This window comes from Telopea speciosissima, chromosome 4 (assembly GCF_018873765.1).
Source record: "Telopea speciosissima isolate NSW1024214 ecotype Mountain lineage chromosome 4, Tspe_v1, whole genome shotgun sequence".
NCBI lineage: Eukaryota > Viridiplantae > Streptophyta > Magnoliopsida > Proteales > Proteaceae > Telopea > Telopea speciosissima.
The window spans coordinates 52,833,063-52,852,560 of record NC_057919.1 but is presented as its reverse complement, the minus strand read 5'-3'; the positions used below and the strand labels follow the sequence as shown (position 1 = coordinate 52,852,560).

Here is a 19,498-nt window from a genome sequence, read left to right as displayed (position 1 = left end):
TACAACAAAGATGCAGAAGAAGAGGTGGAACAAATCTGTCGCCGCAACAATCGAACAAAGATGGAGAAGAAGAGGAGGAACAGAGTCGTCGTCGCTGCAACCGAACGGAGATGGAGAAGAAGAGGAGGAATCGGGTTGGCGCCGCTACAACCGAACAGAGATGGAGAAGAGGAGGAAAAGAGTTATCGTTGTCGCCGTCACCGTCACCGTTGAAGAGTTGAGGCTTTAAGTCTTGTAGGAAGATTCGCCGGCGGTCGTAGATCGGAGATGGAGAAGAATCACAAGATGATTGGGGTTTGGGGGCAGGCTGCGGCTGCTAGGGTTCGAATAGAATGGGAAACGAAGAGATTAAGGGAATGAGATTCACTCGTTTTAAGACTTCACTTGCTTAAGCCCAAAAAAAACCAGGGTCAAAATCAGGGCCATAATCAGGGCCAAAATCGGGGCAAAAAACTCAGGGCCAAAATCAGGGTCGGGCCGACCCTAGGTCTCAACCCTGACCCGACCCGACCCACCCTGACTCAGGGTCAGGAATTTTTTACCCTAACCCGCCCTCAGGGCCAGAAATCGTAGCCCAGGCCCTGTTCGGGCTCAGGGCAGGCCAAGGCGGGTTCGGGCCGACAGGGCCAAACGTGCACCCCTAGTTGACACTCCAACCAATACTGAATCTGTGGACATAATTTCACTCATTTTGTTTTTATGCTTTATTAAGCCTTTTTTTTTTTCTCTCTCTTTTAATAAAAAGATCCCGCATTCTTTTTACTAATTTGTAAAGAAAAGGATCAAATATGATTTAGGGTAAATTACTTGTATATCCCTGTACTATGGCCCGATTGCTTGACACCCCCAACTTTTGAAACTATTACTTGAACACCACCTGAATTTTAAGATTTTTTACTAGTAGTCTTTGTCCGTTAGTCAGTCACTGTTTGGTGATGATGTCATGGATTAGAAAAATCTTAAATGTCCAAACTACCCTTTTAAGGGTAGTGAGGTGACATTTTTACCCTTCTTCCTTCATCCCTACCGCTCCAACCCCATACTGCAGCCCGCCCCACACTCCCTCCCAATCTCCCCCACCCCTCACCTCCATTTGGTCACACAGCCTCCCTCCGCGACCTTGCCCTGCGACACCAGCCCTGCATCTCACCCTGTTCCTTTGTAAAAATGTTGTTTTTCACCCCACTCAGAATCACCAAAAGCCAGGAAAAATGTTGTTTTTCTCTGGAAATCTCCAAGAGAAGCGCATGTAAACCCCCCTATGATTCGATTGACTGTTGTTCCTCAATTAAACCCATCCAAATCATAACAGCTCAGACTGCGGAACCGAGGAGGACTTTGCACAAATGAAGTCAGTGAGTAAGAGTTATGGTTGAGGTTGAATTCTCCTTATCGTTTTCTTGTGATAAGGAGTGGTATATATAGTTGAATTTCAAATGTATACAATGGATTACTTTGTTACAAAAGATAAGGTATCTCTTCCTATCTTGTAGGAGTTAGAGTTTCCTTAAGAGATGGAGTATCCCCAACCGTCCTTGACTCTAGCAACGGTGTATTCAAAACTTGAATATTTGAATTCAAATTTGAGTTATCCTTTACACTCCCCCTCAAGCGAAACGACCGCTTGCGCATGGTGAGCTTGTCCCGCAGCAGCTTGAATCGTGGTCCTAGTAGGCCCTTTGTGAGGATATCAGCCAATTGATCTTGACTTGGCACAAAACGTATGCATAGACGATTGGATGCCACTTGTTCTCTGATGAAGTGGTAGTCTATCTCGATGTGTTTTGTACGCGCATGGAATAGAGGATTGACTGCTAGATATGTTGCTCCAATATTGTTACAATAAAGCATCGGTGAAGGGATTTCTATACCAAGGTCAAGGAGTAATTGCCGAAGCCATAGTAGTTCAGCTGACGCATTTGTCACACCTTTATACTCCGATTTTGTTGATGACCTAGCCACCGTATGCTGTTTCTTAGAGCTCCACGATATTAAATTGTCACCAATATATATGCAGTAGCCACTTGTAGACCTTCTATCATAAGGGCATCCAGCCCAGTCTGCATCTGCGTATGCATAGAGCTGGGTGCATTGGGATGGCCGAATATGAATCCCCATGTCAATTGTGTGTCTTTTAAATACCGAAGTATCCTCTTGACTGCAGCCCAGTGATCAGTTGTGGGAGCATGCATAAATTGACAGACCCTGTTAACTGAGAAGGCAATGTCTGGCCGTGTGAGGGTCAAATATTGTAATGCTCCAACTGTGCTTCTGTACATTGTTGGATCCTCAAATGCTGACCTGTTACTAGGGACCAGTGATGTCGTGGAGCTTGGTGTAGCCATTGGTTTAGCCTCAATCATGTTGGCCCTTTTTAGCAGAAGGACCTCAAGATTACAAATTACATCACCGAGTGTTGATGCACAATTTTAATGTTTCACAACCTGCTGTTGTACGTAGGTGAATCCATGAGATACATGACTCCGCAAGCACCATAAGTAGCAAAATTTCAGCTCGAAATAAACTTATCTATCATTTCATTCGGAAGGATCATTATTTTTGGAGGTTCAACGTAATATTAAGAACCTTCCCTCATGTTTCAAAAATTAACCCTACATACCATATTTTCAAAAATTAATTAACACTACATCCAATCCATTAGTGAATTATTGTGAAGTGGTGACGTGGAAGGAGTGAATTTTATTAAAACTCAAAAATACCCTTTTTATATAATGAAGTACCTATTCTACCCTTGTATACTTTAACCTTAACTATCCTTCTCTTCTCCGTCCCCAACCCAAAAACACTTCCCAGATGAAGAACCACCAGCCTGCAACCTTACCTCTACTGCTATGATACACTCCGGCAACATTTGACGAAGAAAGGCTTCACCCCGACGATCATCTACATCAACCATCTTAATCATCTCTCTACGATCCTAAATCCCAATCCCTTGCTTCAATCCCACTGACGACCACACCAATCCCAACTTATCCACCGTAATCATCCCATCTCCATTCCCATCGAACACATCAAACGCTTCTCTCAAATCCCTCTCCCCTTCATCATTTCCCTCCTCTTCCTCCTTCTTTCCTCGATTCCTCCCCATCGAATCATATAATTCACCATTCGAATCCAAATCTGCAACCATGCTTTCCACTTCCTCTTCTGTAGTGAACAAACCCATATTCTTTAGGGACTCCCCTAATTCATGCTTCGTTATGAACACATCTCCTTTCTTATCGAAGGTAGGAAAAATCCTCTCCAGCTCCACTTAGTTGTGGCTATGTGCGTTGTTCTTCTTATCTTTATTCTCTTATTTTGTTGAAGCTTCGGTGATGGAAGTTGAAATAGTTGTGGTGGACATGGTGGATGAAATAGTGAGAAACAAACATCGAAGCCAAGCAAGAAACTTCTCAGGAGGAGCAGAGAAGATTAGAGGATTTATAAGACTACAAAGGAAGTTAATTCCTAATAACACAAAGCTCAGAAGTTGCAGCATCTTTTAAAACTACCCAATGAGGAGATGCCATGCTTTTCGCAAATTGAAGTGGCTTTGATTGGGGAAAAAACAAAAACATCACCCACTTTTGTGCAAGAAACCAAAAAATATGCCCTAATTTCACGCAGACGAAGTGAAATGAGAGAGATGGAATGGAGTTAAGAGAGAATAAGGAGAGAACAAGGGGAGATGATCAACTTACCTTCGCCGGAGGTTGCAAGTTCCACAGGTGGCCGGAAGGATGCACCAAGCTCAGGTGACCAAAGAGCTTGTAGGTCTTCAGATGCAGGGATGAAGATTGGGTTGGGTAATCTAAAGAAAAAGGTAATATAGACATTTTCATTTCAGATTTAACACCGTTAGAATGAAAGGGCCGGAGTTAATTTTTGAAACAGGAGGGGAGGTTCTTTATATTACGTTAAACCTTAGGGGAGATTAGCATATTTTTCCCTTATTTTTGTTAGCCATGGAGGGTAAGAAAGAGCTCAGCATTATTGTCTTATATTGTTTGTGAAACCAACAAGAAAATCAAAGAGGTATCAAGTGGCCCTAATGCAACACATGTAAGGTCCATGTAATAATCAGAGTGAATTTGAATATAGTAGAAGACAAGGATAATGAAAAGAAGTTAACCATCTCTCGTAAGTTTTCAGAGTTGTCATCTAATTGTTTTTCATCTTTAATGCCAACCTGCAAAATTTCTTGAGTGTATTCAGAGGGAGAAAAATCATGAATCACATGAGGCTGGCAGACAGGGTAGTGGGTAGGGGCGGAGGCACACAGGGGCAAGGGGTGCAGGGGCTTGGGAGATGGCATGCGGGTGGGTTGGGGCCTGGGGTGGGTTTGGCGGTGGTCGCTGGGAGTGCAGGGCAAAGGTGGCGGGGAGGGCAGGGGTAGGGGCAGGGGTGGAGAGGAGGACAGCAGCAGGGATGGCGTGAAGTTCAGGGGGTAGGGGGTGGGTGGGTTGCAGTAGGAGGAGTGGTTGCAGGAAGAAGAAGAAGACAACATTAAAAGGGTTAGTTGGTCATTTTAATTTCAAAAGTTTTAGTTGAATAACTCAAAAGGGTAAAATGGACGTTTCCATTCAACCATTAACAAGAGACTAACACCGTCAAGTTTCATGGGGCTTTAAGTAATAGTTTCAAAAGTTGGGGGTGTTAAGCAACTGGGCCATAGTATAGAGGTGTACAAGTAATTTACCCTATAATTAAAGCTGTTCGGTTACATAAAATTAATTGAAAGCTACATGGTTGAGTTGGACTATTAAATTTTACATACAACCAAACCAATGGGAAACTCTACCTCTATTCAATGATTGAAATTGACTGCACCATCCTCCATGTGGCTCAAAATAGGCAGGCCATTATATATACGAGACTTGATACAACATTCATAATGCTACCTTCTATCTTTTACTTTTGGACAAAAGAACTCTACCGGTGTGCATCCTGCATCTAGATACATGGAGAGTGAAATGATTGTTGTACCCCATGAAATGTGCAAAATGATATATCGCTTGATGTCTCTGCGCACTCTCCCATTGGCCTTTATGCAAATGCAGGAGCCACGCTCTTAGACAAAGAACACTTACCATTTAAATTTTGGGTAAATAACACTTGGGGGACCTAACGTTCATAGAAACTTCACATAAGATACCTGACGTTTGTAAAATTATATTTAAGATAAATTTTTTATATTTCCAGTTATACCCTTTTAATTTTTTACCCCATCGCTGTCGAATTTGGATCCTCTACTGCCGAGCTGCCCGACAGGACCGTGCTGCCCAGACACAGTGTTGCGCACAATGTCCGCTTACCCCTGCCCAAACGCCTTGCCCGAGTGGGGATAAGGCGGTCTTTGCATGCAGCACCGTGTCTGGGCAGCACGGTCTTGCCAGGCAGCTCGGCAGTAGAGGATCCAGATCCATTGCTGTCACTATGACCACCACCGGTGCTACCACCAAAGCATGGCGGTGGTAGAACAACAATTTCCCTAGATGCAGATCTCATTTCTCAGTATCTCACCAAAGCGAGCTTTGGTATATTTTCCATTCCTGCTTTCCCCTCTCTCTCTCTCTCTCTCTCTCTCTTTACTAAGGTAGTAAGATCCCCAAAACAAGTATTAATTACATCTTGCATTTCTTATTTCTCCTGTACTAACTAACTCTTCCCCTTTCATTCTACCAGCTGGCCTAAGAAAATGAAGCTCAAAGAAATGAGACATTGACAGTCACTAACATGTGAAAGGTTAAGATAATTAGCTACCAAACTCCATCACATAATCTGTGGGCTAACACCTAAGCAACCGATTAAGATAAATAATAGATTTTATGGTAAGGATCTAGTATCTTCCATCTTTCTTCTCCTCTCGACTCAAGTTTTCGCTGGCCTATCTATTGGTTCGATTCTTCCGTAATGTTTTGCTCTTATCTACAAGCCACAATTTATAGAAACGGTTTGCTTTCCTCCCGTTTTTGAATCGGTAAGAAATCTATAAATTTACGGAGGTTTTCTCCAGGAAATTATGTGGGGGGGGGGGGGGGGGGGGAGTCGATTGAGGTTGCAACAGGGATGGAAGGGTGATTTCAACAGGGGTGTGGCGGGGGAGAGTGAAGAGATTGGGATGAGTGGGAGGCAGATTTTGCATTGGGGGGTGGGGGGTGGGGCGGGGGAGAGGGAGGGGGATTAGGGATGTGAGCATAGTTAGTAAATACGTGTATTATATGCGTATCCGAGCGTTTGAATGAAAAATACTCCATATTGCATATAATATTTCAGAGTTGGATAAATATGCGGATTTTAAAGGTTGCCGTATGATACTCGATTGAAACGCATATAATACGTGTATTATATGTTTTTTACTACAAAACTAAAAACTAAAAAGAAAAAAGATAAAACTCAAATCAAAATACCAAATCTTTCATCCTCGATTTCTCCATTCTCAAATCTCAACCTAGGGCAAAGCAAACCTCACGGTCTCCTGTAGCTCAGTGGTGGCAGACTTCCCATATCTGTTGGTCTCTCTCTCTTGCTCGCTCGCTCACCCACCCTATTTCATCTTCTTTCATATAGATTCCGTTCTGGTTTCAAGGCAGAAGTGCAGGCATCTCGGCATCTCCTCTGCAACCTAGGGCAGGAAACTTTTGTACTCTCCATTCTCTCCCACGTTGTCTTGCGGTGCTGCATATTTCTATCTCAATTCTCAACAAGCATCAGCCATTCAGCCCCGGTGGTGCGTATTCCTAGTTCAACAAGAAACCCAAAGGCATGAGCTTCAGCGAACCGAGATTTCCCCGTTCTTTTAAATAATCAATATGTTCATCCTCGTTCTTTTTCCAAGCTAGTGAAAACCCAGAAATGTTTAAGCTAAATTAACTACCGAGCCAAGGAGTGTGTCTCCAGGCCACATTGCCGTCACTGCCGGCGACGACTTTGTGGCCACCAACGACCAGCTCTACCAGCCATTTATCAGGGAACATTTGCCAGACCACGAAGCATCCCCTCTGTGAAACTCCAGTAGCTGGAGTTGCAGGGACATGTGAGGGAGATGCAAGCTCCTCTGCCATCGCCATCTTCACTTTCCCTACTATATAGATGCTCTTTACTGTCCCCTCTATTTTCCTACAACCAGTCGCCGCAGTGAAGTGCTAGATAATATATTGTGCCGATGATTCCACCTGTGTAGCAAAATTGGTTTAGACTTTCGAAACAGAGAAGCAAAGAGAAGAAGAATCAATTAGTATACTCTAGAGTAACTAACTTACGTCTTTGATGGATTGTGTTGGGGGAACAGAGACAGGGGAGAGAGGGCAACCCAGAACACTCAAAAGGATCTTGAGATTGGACTTCTTGTTGAAGAGGAGTGGGAAAGGGTTCTAGAGCCAATTTCGCCATGCCTAACCTTTCCTTGAGCTGCTCTTTATGTCGTCTTCATTGATCGGTTCTTCAGAGAGTGGTTCTAGACGACCCATTTGATTGTTCTGGCAGATTTGATGGTTGTAGCGATTGATGACCCTTTTGTATATCGATTGGAAAGGAATACGAGCGTGTGCAATAACATAAGAGAGCTAGAGAGAGAGAGAGAGAGAGAGAGAGAGAGTTAAAAAGGAAAGTTGCAGAAGGAGAGGAGCACTAAACTCTACCAAACTAGTGAAAACCCAGAAATGTTTAAGCTAAATTAACTGTCATTCTAATATTAGTTAGATTATGTACAATAAGATTAACCCATCTATGATATAATTTTGTATTATCTGATACAGTGATTCCCATTTGTTTCCGCTATTTGATAAAACTCTATTAAGTATTGAAGTGGGTCCGGAGTTTCTTACTTTTGGAAACAGTAACTGTGAGGTATCATTTAAACAGTAAATGCTATTATTGTGTTTCTTAGGTGTACAAGTCTATTGTATAGTGAATATATGTCCGTATTTTTGTTTTTGGATTTTTACAGAGCAATCGTATTATACACGTATTAAACACGTACCGTATTATTACCATAGCATTTTATTGCACCGGATTTTTGAAAAATATTATTGTCGTACAGTCCATTTGATTGCCGTATGTATCCGTTTTCGTATTGTTGCCGTTTCCAAACTTACTAACTATGGGTGTGAGTAGGTTTGCAAGGAGGCGGCCGGGGGTAGGATTAATTGAGAGGGACGAGGGAGTTGGTAAGGGAGGGGTAAAATTGAAAATATAAAAAATAGAAAAAATTACATTTACCACCCCTATAGTTTGAATCTATTACGTTTACCACCCCTAAAAATTCGTCTATTTTAAAAACCTCCCTTGTATTTTGAAAAAATCTTACAACCGTACCCTTACCATTAGATTAGAACAGTTAAGTGATGATGTCATCGCCCAATTTTAATTTAAATGCCTATAATACCCTTGAAAGGATAAAATGACACTAATGTGCTCTTCTTCTTCTTCCTCTGAATCTCATTTTTTTCAAATCATCCGACATCTAACGCCAAAACTCGTGCATTGCCTGCGTTTTCGTCGCTATAACTTGTTAGATAGATTGTAATAATATGAGAGATTAAATAAATATTTTGTTATTTGGGTAAAGTGCTTTAGTCTCACATCGAAAAACTACAAGAGTTATAAATGGTATTTATTATATTACCTTCTTTGTCTCTTGAGTTAAACCGGAAAAGGGAGACATTCTACGGTGTATATGTGAGGATGGCATAGTTGTCCGCACACGCGCACGTGCGACGTGGGCAGTGGGCTGTAAAGGCGTTAGTGGCATTTGCACGCTTGCGCGATACAAGTGATCTGATTTGGTACATTGCTTTTTTGAAGTGATCAGATCCGTCGGATTAGAAAATCCTATGGTCATGTTTGATAGGATGTGACTATTGTGAACAGGTTCATCTCTGATTTAATCTGGACTGTTAGATTAGATGGCAATCAATCTAATGGTTTAAATACAAAATGAATAAGTATGAATAGATATGCCTATTCAGAAGAGGTGCTCCACTTCTATAAAATAGAAGTGCTATGTTCAAACGAAATATCTCTCTCTCTTGATTTCAGTATCTTTAAAAGAAGTTTTGTGTTTATATTTTAATTGCTTTGTTGAGTCCTAAAGGTGAATTTGTCGTATGGGGCAAATATCTCCTTTAAGATAGCGAGATCGCGTTCAAAGCAGTTTGAAGTTTCCTTCTCCAAACAGAGTTTTCCTAACATAACTCTGGTGTCGTGTCATTGTTACTCTCGTTTTCTAACCCTGGAGATCAATTTATAAGCTCGGTAGGTATTGTCGAAGAACTGTAGAAGACAAAAACCCCTAATCTCCATCTCATCTGAAACATCCAAACCCTTTGGATATCCAATTTGCAGCCAAACTCCGAAGGGCCCTCCCTTGTCCCTCTGTGTATGGACTGTGGTCTTGTCTGTCTCCATTTCTCCAATGGCGATGACATGCATTTGTTTAGAAGACTACAAGCACAGCCTAGTTCACTTTGCCATAGCACTGGGAGACCACACCACTTTGTGTCGTCTCCTCACTTCCCTACCTACGCTCCCCGACCCTTCCCAGATCCTCACAGAATTTGACTCCCTCGCCCAAGAGCGCATCGCTGAACAAATCTCCTCTATGCTCAACCGTCATGACGTTCCTCACAGGGAGACCCCACTCCACCTCGTCATCCGCCTCAACGACCTCTTCTCCGCTTGCTCACTCACCGCCGCTATTGCTGATGTCTCCCTCCAGAACACTTCTGGATGGAATTCCTTACAGGAGGCTCTATGCCGTCGCTCTTCCGACATTGCACTCTCTCTCCTCTGCCATCACCACCACTCCGCCTGGGCCAAGTGGCGTTGCCGCCTCCCTCCCTTGCCTTATCGTCATCCTCCGCCAGATGCGAGACTTTTACATGGAGATTCCCTTCCACTTCAAGAGCTCCATCGTTCCCTTCGTCGGTATGATCCTATTATGTTTCACGATTTGGGGAAGAAGGAGAGGGAGTATCTTTGATTCTTGATTCTTTTAATTAAAAAAGTTTTTTCGTTAAGTATTAAGAAAGGGTAAAAGTGTCATTTCCTTCCCAAAACTAATAGAGTTAGCACTCAGGGGTATGGGCATAATAAATTAATTTATAAGCGTAGAACACGTAATAGATTCAAACTATAGGGGTGGTAAACGTAATTTTCCCTAAAAAATAAGAAACCACAAATGCAACATTGGTGAAACGTGAGATACCTCAAATGTAACATTGGTGAAACATGAGGTAAATTAAACTGTAATTTTCCAACCATTGGATACCTTAGTCCTTAGGTGCTATCCAACAACTCTCTAATTTGGATGTTGCTCACTAAACAGGTAGTGAATACCTTATTGAGTGTCACCCACATCATCATTTATATCAAGTGGCCAATGTATAGTCAGTTCTATCAGTAGACATCAATCATTGGCACACAACAAATGTACAAAACATAAATATAACAGTAAAGGAGATATTTGTTGCTAAACACAACTGGCGGTGAATCATTTAGGAATTTTTATGGATCAGCGTTCAACACATTGATTAAATTGTCTATATTTTTATTTCCAACCAAACCCCACTATGGAATTATACAATATGACAACCCTAAAACAGAGTGCCGAAGTCTATCCATAGTTGAGAACAAATAATAGTACATTATGGATGGTTGAAAAAAGTATAACAATTTTAACAAGAACATAATAAAATTGCATTTGATTAATTTAATCAATTAAATTGGGTTTGATTGACTCATATCAAATATCAAAATATCCAACAATTTCGTCCCATCCCATGTCTTGGCACAGGAGCCATGCTCTTGGACAGAGTCCTTTATCCCTTCTTTTATTTAGTCTTTTTTAGGATTTTTTTTCTTCTTTGCAATAGGAAGGCCTTTCTATGTGGAGCACCTGATTGTGTCATGTATTTTACCCCCAAGAAACGATTGTACCATTTGAAATGGGTGATGTGGCAATTTTGATTGTTGAAAAGATGGGATGAAGATATCATGAATGGGATAATGGTACGGTTAAAATGTCAATTAAACAATGTTGAAAGCAAGATTGCAGGATTGAGACAATACGAATTTGCATGTGTTGATAGGATTGTACAAATTTTGACTAGGGTTAGACATGTACCGGATCTAAAGAAAATTTCAAAACATAAGGAGGATAAAAAGGAGAAAAGAATTTTAAAAAATGGAGATAAATCATCCAAGGTTGCAATTGTGGAAGGGTTCTAGGGTGATGGTGATATCAATCTCACCACTTCTTCAGGTACGGAAGCTTCAGATTGGATATTAGATTCGGATTGTTCATTTCATATGTATTCAGTCAGGAGTTTATAACATATCGTGTATGTGATAATGATACGATCATAATGATTAACAATGCTAAAAGCAAGATTTTCAGGATTGGGATAGTGTGGATTCACATGTTTAATGGGATTGTATGAACTTTGACTAGGGTTAGACATGTGCCGGATCTAAAGAAAATTTTAATTTCACTGCAATATACCCGTTTCTACCCAGCCAATTGCGCACGGACACTTGGCATCAACAAAGGTCAGACAAGCCGAACTGATCTAAACTGCTGAAGATTGGACCAAACTAGATCGATACAACAAAGCGACCCATGTGAAACTACAAATGAAGATCGGGTCGGGATAGTCATGACAGAACTGACCTTCTAGCACCCATCAATTAGCCCGCAAGTTAAGGACTGGATCACTTCACCCATGTCATGCATTCTATGTGAGTCGAATGCATGACCCTCTGGAATAGATGTCCTCACCAGAGAAGCTCCACCTATGCGTTTTGTAGATCAGAACAACTGTCTAATGTCAACAAAAGCCTATGATTATCCTTAAATAGCCAAGCACCACACAAGTAAAGGCGGACTTAACTTCTCAGATTTTCCAACTCTGAAATTATCTGTGGTGCGCGATCTAATTTAGGTATCAGAGCTAACTCTGTCGGCTCAGACCGGCACTCCTCAGTCTGAGTTTGCTATTTTTACAAGATGGTTCAACTCCAGGTCAGCATGTCCAGTTCTCGTCATAACTAATTGGCGCGTCGTCTATGGGAAACCACATCAAAAAAGCCAACATGGCCATCGACAGATCAAAAACATCTCGGCAAAGGTTAAGTTAGGCATATGGTCGAGTTGGCCGACCAAACACCCAGCGAACGGTGAGAGAAATACCACCGCCAGTTGCTGACGTCTGACAGGATCTAGTGGTGTAGGGAGATCCCAACTTCCCACCTTCGGTCCAGGCAGATCAGGGCACAACTATTCCACCTCCACCATCCTCATTGATCGAACTCGGCACCCTCGATCCGAACGTGCCAGCGAACAAATCCAATGACTACGGCTCCAGATCCTGGAAAACCAGACTTTGTTCAAAGCATGTCTAGACCGGCTCGAGATTTTGACTCAGCAAAATCCTCAACCTAATCCAGTAATACCACCTCCTTTTGACAGAAGGTCGGCTTGATGGTCAATAAGCCCTAAAGATCTGATGCAGGGCAGTGCATCCCAAACCAGAGAGGGGCATAATAAGGAGTCATTTTAGAATAAAATAGAGAAGCTTGAAACAACTCGAAGCAATTTCGGCTCGGGTCAGAGAGTCCTTCGGTTGATAAAGGAAAGAGATTCGATGAAGTAGAGGTCGGTGAATCAAAGCAAAAGAACCTTAACTGTGCTTCAGATAGGGTGTGGGAGAAGCGATTGTAAGAGTTAGATGACGGGATAAAAAATCTAGACAAAAAAGGGGCAGGCCCTCTCTTGTTGACACGACCTCATCCTTACAGCGATGAAATCATAAATGTCGACCCTCCCAAAAGCTTCAAATTACCCAATTTCATAATGTATGAAGGGAAAACCGATCCGATCGACCATATCAGTTACTACATCTCTGTCATGATGATCTACGGGGGAACAGATACGGTGCTCTACCGAGCTTTTTTAGCATCATTTAAGGGGGCAGCAATGTTATACCCGCACCCGAGATCCTAATATTTTATTTTTATCCTTGTGACGTGTAGATAGTGCTGCCACATATGCCGGTGAGTTGTTCTCCATGGTGGTCATGCCCAGTCATAAGATCATTGACCACTTCACGGGTTTTCCAGTCGAAGAAATGTTCCTCAACCGGCAGTGGGGAAAATTCATTGATGGGAACTTCATTAACTACCCTCCTAGTACCAGCCCTAAGAGCAAGAAGTACCTGAGGGCATACCCCGTGTCGTCCCATTTGGACACCTCGTTAAATAATGAAGTCAACATTGCGGTGGGGAAACTCTTTGGGATCATTGGTGGCACACCATGATCGTTGATGGGTGAGTTACTAACCTCATAGTACACTTGTGCACCTCTCGTTTAAGTCTTTGAAGTACGGGCTAAGGCCGAAACCTTTTTCCTTCCTGTTTTGCACTTTTTGGCTGGAAAGGATTCACAGACGGATCCACAGGAGTGGGTTACTTCCGAGAATCCATGCGTGCTATCATGAGCTTTTTGCATGTTTTATTGTGTGGGACCCACATACCTGTGTCCCGGACATTGTGGCTACGTCCCCGGGCATGGTGGACCCCAGTCTTGGTTTCCCTTGTGTTGTTGGGCCATGTTAGTAGGCCCACAAGCCTTATATTGTGATTAAAATATGTGTCATGGACTTAATAACCCAACCAATAGGCCCTAAGTGGGTCACTTACTATAAATAGCCCTCCTAAGCCATTCATTGGCTCATTCAATTCTTCACCAACCAAGTACCGTGGGAGTTATTGAGTGAGAGAAGAAGGGGAAGAAGAGAAGAGGGAGGTGATTGGTGGAGGCTTACTGATTTGGAGAGCTACCATTGGAGCTCCTTCCTTGACTAAGTAAGTAGCTCTCTTCCCTTCCCTTTTGTAAGCCCATGGTTTGAGCCCCTACTTGATTAGTTGAGGTTTAGGGTTCTATTTGAACCCAAGGACTAACCTTGGGGGTGTAAGAATCCATTGAATGGACTCCACCCTCCCCATCTACAACCATAGGAGCTTCCCTCTAAGTAACCCAAGTTGTTGTCCCAAGTTAGCTATTGACCTAACCTCTTAAATGAACCTAAAAAGGGTTCAAATCCTTGGAACACTAAGACTAAGGCTTAGGTTAAACCCTTAAGACCTTAATGGACCATGGGATGATCTTTTTTAGACCTCAAAGTCCTAAAATCATGAAAGGTTAAGTTTGGAAAGCAATAACATATGGAATCCATGTTCTGGTTTGAACGGATTGATGGACAGACCCACATATCAGGGGTTACTTCGGAGAATCCGTTCCATTTAAAACTTGATTTTTGAAAGTTTGGCCTAAACAGATTCACGGACGGATCCACAGGAGTGGCCTACTTCCAAGAATCCATTCAACTCTGCTTCGTTATACCTCAGAACGGGTTCTCGAACAGATCCACCTATGGGTGGGTTACTTCCGAGAATCCGTTCGAGTATCCTTATGATGTACTATGTAATAACCTTTGGGGACTCCATATGGGACCTACCTACACCCTCTAACACATGGTTCATGCATCCCTAGGCTATATAACTACTACATGGGAACATGTATCAAGGCGAAACAAACTTTAAGCAAACTAAAGGTGAGTAGGTTTTGGGCTTTGTTTGGGTTTGCTTATTTCTTAAACATATATCATATGCTAGTGCAGCATTATCAAGCATGTTGCATACTGCATATTATTTATCTTGTTGTGATTGATATGATTATGGTTATATGTTGGGCTTTATCTTGTATCGGGTTATGGTGTCGAGAAATACGGGTGCCGAAACCCAAGAAATGTATATGATCTTTCATTGCTTGTCATATTGGTCTGTATGCCTCGTGTCATGCTGGTACCCGAATGCTTGATGGTATGGGACGTTGATGCACCCAAAATACCTCTCGAGATGATAGGACTTTACATGTAGTATAATTGTGGTTAGGTTTTGCTTCCCTATACTACAACCCTTACCAATAGGGGTTTAGGTGTTGGTTGATCAGAGCTCCATTTACCTGTGGGGGAGAGAGGCCAGGTAAGGGATGGATGCCACTAGGTGGTATTGAGGCTTCAACCGACGCGGGCTTCCTTGTGATAGCAGAGGTTTCACTGTGACAATAAGATAAGTGAACTATGGTGCTTACCCGAGTTTATCATAGTAGCATATACCATTGACTTATATTGATTGATAGGTGGAAAATCTATTAATATTGCATACATCATGGACTATTCATGAACTGTGTGTTTGTGCATTCCCAATCCCCTCACTTGCTCAGTGGGGCTAACCCCCTGTGTACACTCTTTTTAGATTATGATATAGATGGTGGTTACCTTGCTGGCCTTGATGTCCAATTTACTGGGTATGATGAAATAGGCGCCGAGGAGCCTAAGGCAGTGTTTGAGGAACACGGTGATGGTTGTCCTTACGATGACTGCTCCTATGGACCATACTGATATTTGGAACTTATTCCTCTTTTGTTATTTTGCGCCTCGAACCTTGTATAAACATTTATCATGTTATATTCCTTATTTTGAGTAGTTACACCATGGTCAATCGAGAAACAGTGTTAGAACTTTGGATGTGTCACTTGACGATTGAACATATTGTAACTCCTAATTTAACGCTTCCGCTTTATTTTTGATGATTCTGGAATGCAATATTCCCTCTTTCTACATTCTAATATTATATTATTTTAATATTGATTATGACTATGTGTTGGGACACTATATCTGTGATCCTGACGGCTTATTGGGATGACGGGTGTCATCCTAATCACCGCTTTTATTATATTTTATTCTTGCCTAGAATGGGGGCGTGACAACATGGTATCAGAGTGTGATGCTTTGCACCAACCACAGTTTAGCGGACTCCTGATCTACTCCACACAATTAGGGTTTAATTTAAAAGCTTCCAAAAAGAATAACTGGAATGTGTGTAAAAAACCTAGGAAGAAGACTTGATTAGGTGTGGAAGCCGATGACAATAGCAAATAATAGACAACGACAGTAGGAAGAAAGACTTCATATATATATATATATATATATATATATATATATATATATATATACGTCACAAAAGAGAGTGAAAAGAAATATTTCACTATTTCTTAACCTTATTTTTATGTTGAATTGTAGTTAAGAACATGGGTAATTGTGTAATATACTTGAGTAGCCACCTATGCTTTGTCTTCTTTCTCCTTCCTACTTTCCCTCACCCCCTCTACTGAACGGTGGGTTTTCGAAATAGGATCTTGAGTACTATGGCATGGAATAGGTTAACCTAATGTCAAACTTTTTTTTCTCTCTCTCTCTCTCTCTCTCTCTCCTCGCCACAAACCCTACAACCACCCCCTCCCTCACTGTCTTCTCTCTTGAGCCCCATGCCCTAAAGCTTTTGTGATCTAGAGTGTTCTTCAACTTCATGGGCTTCAAAACTGGTTTCCATTTTTTAAGTTGGATTGTGGTGGGGATCAAATCTGATCTAGACTTTTGGTCCGCAAGGATGACTTGCACGTGTTTGTTGGCAATGGAGAGCAAGTAGAAGTTGATGCTATTGGATTAGTTAGGATTTACTCGAGTTTAGATATTTACATTGATTTGAATGATATATACAATTTATGTTCCCTCCATAAGGAGGAATTTGATTTCCGTTTCAACTGTTACTAGAGATGGTTATTCAAATAATTTCAATAAAGATGGTTTTACTTTTTCTCATGGATCTAGTATTGTTGGTAGTGGATGTTTAGTTGATGGACTTTATAAATTGAATCATGAATCTTCATGGATGATGAGTATTGATACTATGCGCCCTATCATTAATGAACAATCTTTCACATTGTGGCACAAATGCTTGGGACACATTTCAAAGGAGAGAATAGACAGACTTGTGAAGGATGGTATATTAAATGAACTTGATTCACATGACATGCATGTGTGTGTGGACTGCATGAAGGGGAATGATAAAGTCTAGAAAGAAGAAGATAGTCCGAAGCAAGGAATTGTTGGAGCTTATTCACACAGATATTTGTGGGCATTTCCCTACTCCCACCCTTGGAGGTCATCGATACTTCATTCCATTTATTGATGAATTTTCTTGTTATGGATATGTATATATTATTTTGAAAATTCCAGTGCCCAGATGTTTTCATAATCTTTAAAACAGAAGTGAAGAATTTTCTTTTTAAGAAAATCAAGGTTTTCAGGTATGACAGAGGTGGTGAGTACTATGAGAAGCATGGTGATACAGATCAGTAAAGTGGACCGTTTACCAAATACCTACAGGAGCATGGAATAACTCGTCAATATTCTATTCCTAGGACACCACAATAAAGTGGTGTTGCAGAAAGGAGAAACCGTTCCTTGAAAGACATGGTGTGGAGTATGATTAGTTATAGTGGTCTACCAAAATCGTTATGGGGTGAGGCGTTTAAGACTGCCACTTATATTCTTAACCGAGTACCAAGCAAATCGGTTTCCAAAACCCTATATGAGCTTTGGATTGGCAGGAAGCCCAACCTTAGACACTTGCATGTTTGGGGTTGTAGGACGGAAGCAAAATTATACAACCCAAACAAAAATGTGTTTGATCCTAAAACTGTCAGTTGTTATTTTGTGGGATATCCTGAGAGGTCAAAAGGCTTCAGATTTTATTGCCCTAACTCAGGTATCAGACTTGTTGAGACTAATGTTGCTAAATTCATTAAAGATGATGTTGAAACTTCTGAGACACAATCTTGTGTTTGAAGAAAAAAGAGTTGAGAGTTCATTTTGATGAGCTGTCCTTGATGGTTGGAGATGGTTTGCTAGAGTGGGTCTGTTGTTGAAGCTATTGGTGACAATGTGATTCTTGACACAGTTTTACCAGATGTACTTGTAGTTGAGGTTGCATTACCACAAAAATTGACTAGTGAGAGTCAGCCATTTCTTTAGACTACATTGTTTATCTGAATGAATGCGATTTTGACTTAGGAGAAGACGATGTTCTAGTTAGTTATGAGCAGGCCATTAGCAACAAGAATTGTCCCAAGTAGGGTAGAAGCTATGGATGATGAATTGTTATCCATGAGTAACAATGATGTTTAGGAGTTGGTTGAAATTCCAAAGGGTTGTAAAGGCGCCATAGGCTGCAAATGAGTTTACAAGACCAAGAAAGATTCCCAAGGCAATGTTGATCGCTACAAGGCAAGATTGGTAGCAAAGGGATTTACACAGAAGGAAGGAATTGACTTCAAGGAAACCTTTTCTCTAGTGTTATCAAAAGATTCTTTCAAGATTATCATGGCACTTGTGGCGAATTATGACTTGGAGCTGCATTCAATGGACGTTAAAATGGTTTTCCTAAACGGGAATATGGATGAGGATATTATATGCTGCTTGACGAGGTCCTTTGACCCAAATTTGAGCCTGGTCTTTGCCCTTGAGTCGCTGAAATTTGAGATCTCCATGGAGTGTAGGTGATACTCTGTTTTGCTTGGCAGAATTACATATTTATCTGGTATTCTAATCCTAGCAAGTATTTAAGGCATTGTTGGCCCTCTTAGAGATTGTTTTATCCTCGATTGAGATAGGATCAACAAAATACTGGGGCCATCTCGCAAGGTACCTCTCCAAATATAGTAAGCCCTGCAAGAAAGTTTACTTGACGACAACACCACAATGTTCCTATCCTGACAAATATCTTTGCTATGCTCTTAATACCAGTCTTTGTGACTATGTTTGTGTTCAATTCTATAACAACCCTCAATGTGAGTACAATTTTGGTATTCTCACAAATATTTTGAATTCTTGGAAGCTATGGATGACGAACGTTCTGGCCAAGAAGTTCTTCTTAGGCCTACCTGCATCTTCTAATGCAACAGGTAGTGGATTCATACTTGCAGATGTGCTAACCTCTCAAATCCTCCTAGTGACCAAGGCTTCCTTCAAGAATGAAGGTGCCATGCTCTGGTTATGCCTCACAAGGAGAAAACGAGTCTTGAGCTCTACGTTGAGCTTATTAAGGTAAGAGTCCTGTTAGGAGAGTGATGGTTGGAGATTGCCATCATTAATGGAAGTTTCCATATTATTGATCAGTGGAAGATTTTGTTTCCATGTAGGAGTGCACTTGCTCGCTGCCAGCATTATATTAGGATTTAGATATGCATGTTGCCTTCTATGTAGGGATCGTATCCTCACATGACAAGGTTTCTTGATCTGGATCGGTCGGGTGTTGTGCAATTATAAACGACGGGCTGGGGATCATTCCATGTGGTTGTGGCTTTGCTACGTGTCATGCTATTATTGGCGAGCCTTATTTAGGTATATTGCATAACACATGGCCTAGATCAGCCACATGTCAAATTTTAGAGCCTAATTCAATCAAATATTATCCCACTTCGACCACCATTTTTGGACTTCTAAACCTCTATTTTGCATCTTGGCAAACCTTTACAAGTTAGCAAGGGCCTCCTTCCATATACCACGTGACAGATAATTGGGACACCTTGTAA

General features: G+C 41.5%; 1 protein-coding gene across 1 annotated transcript; it reads left to right on the top strand.

Annotated features, from left to right (window-relative positions):
- The first annotated feature begins 18,287 nt into the window (after positions 1 to 18,287).
- Positions 18,288 to 19,145, top strand: LOC122659401 (hevamine-A-like). Its single transcript, XM_043854515.1, has 3 exons — positions 18,288 to 18,416; positions 18,520 to 19,010; positions 19,106 to 19,145. Exons 1-3 carry the CDS (start codon positions 18,288 to 18,290, stop codon positions 19,143 to 19,145), a joined length of 660 nt encoding a protein of 219 aa, XP_043710450.1.
- The last annotated feature ends 353 nt before the right edge of the window (positions 19,146 to 19,498 follow it).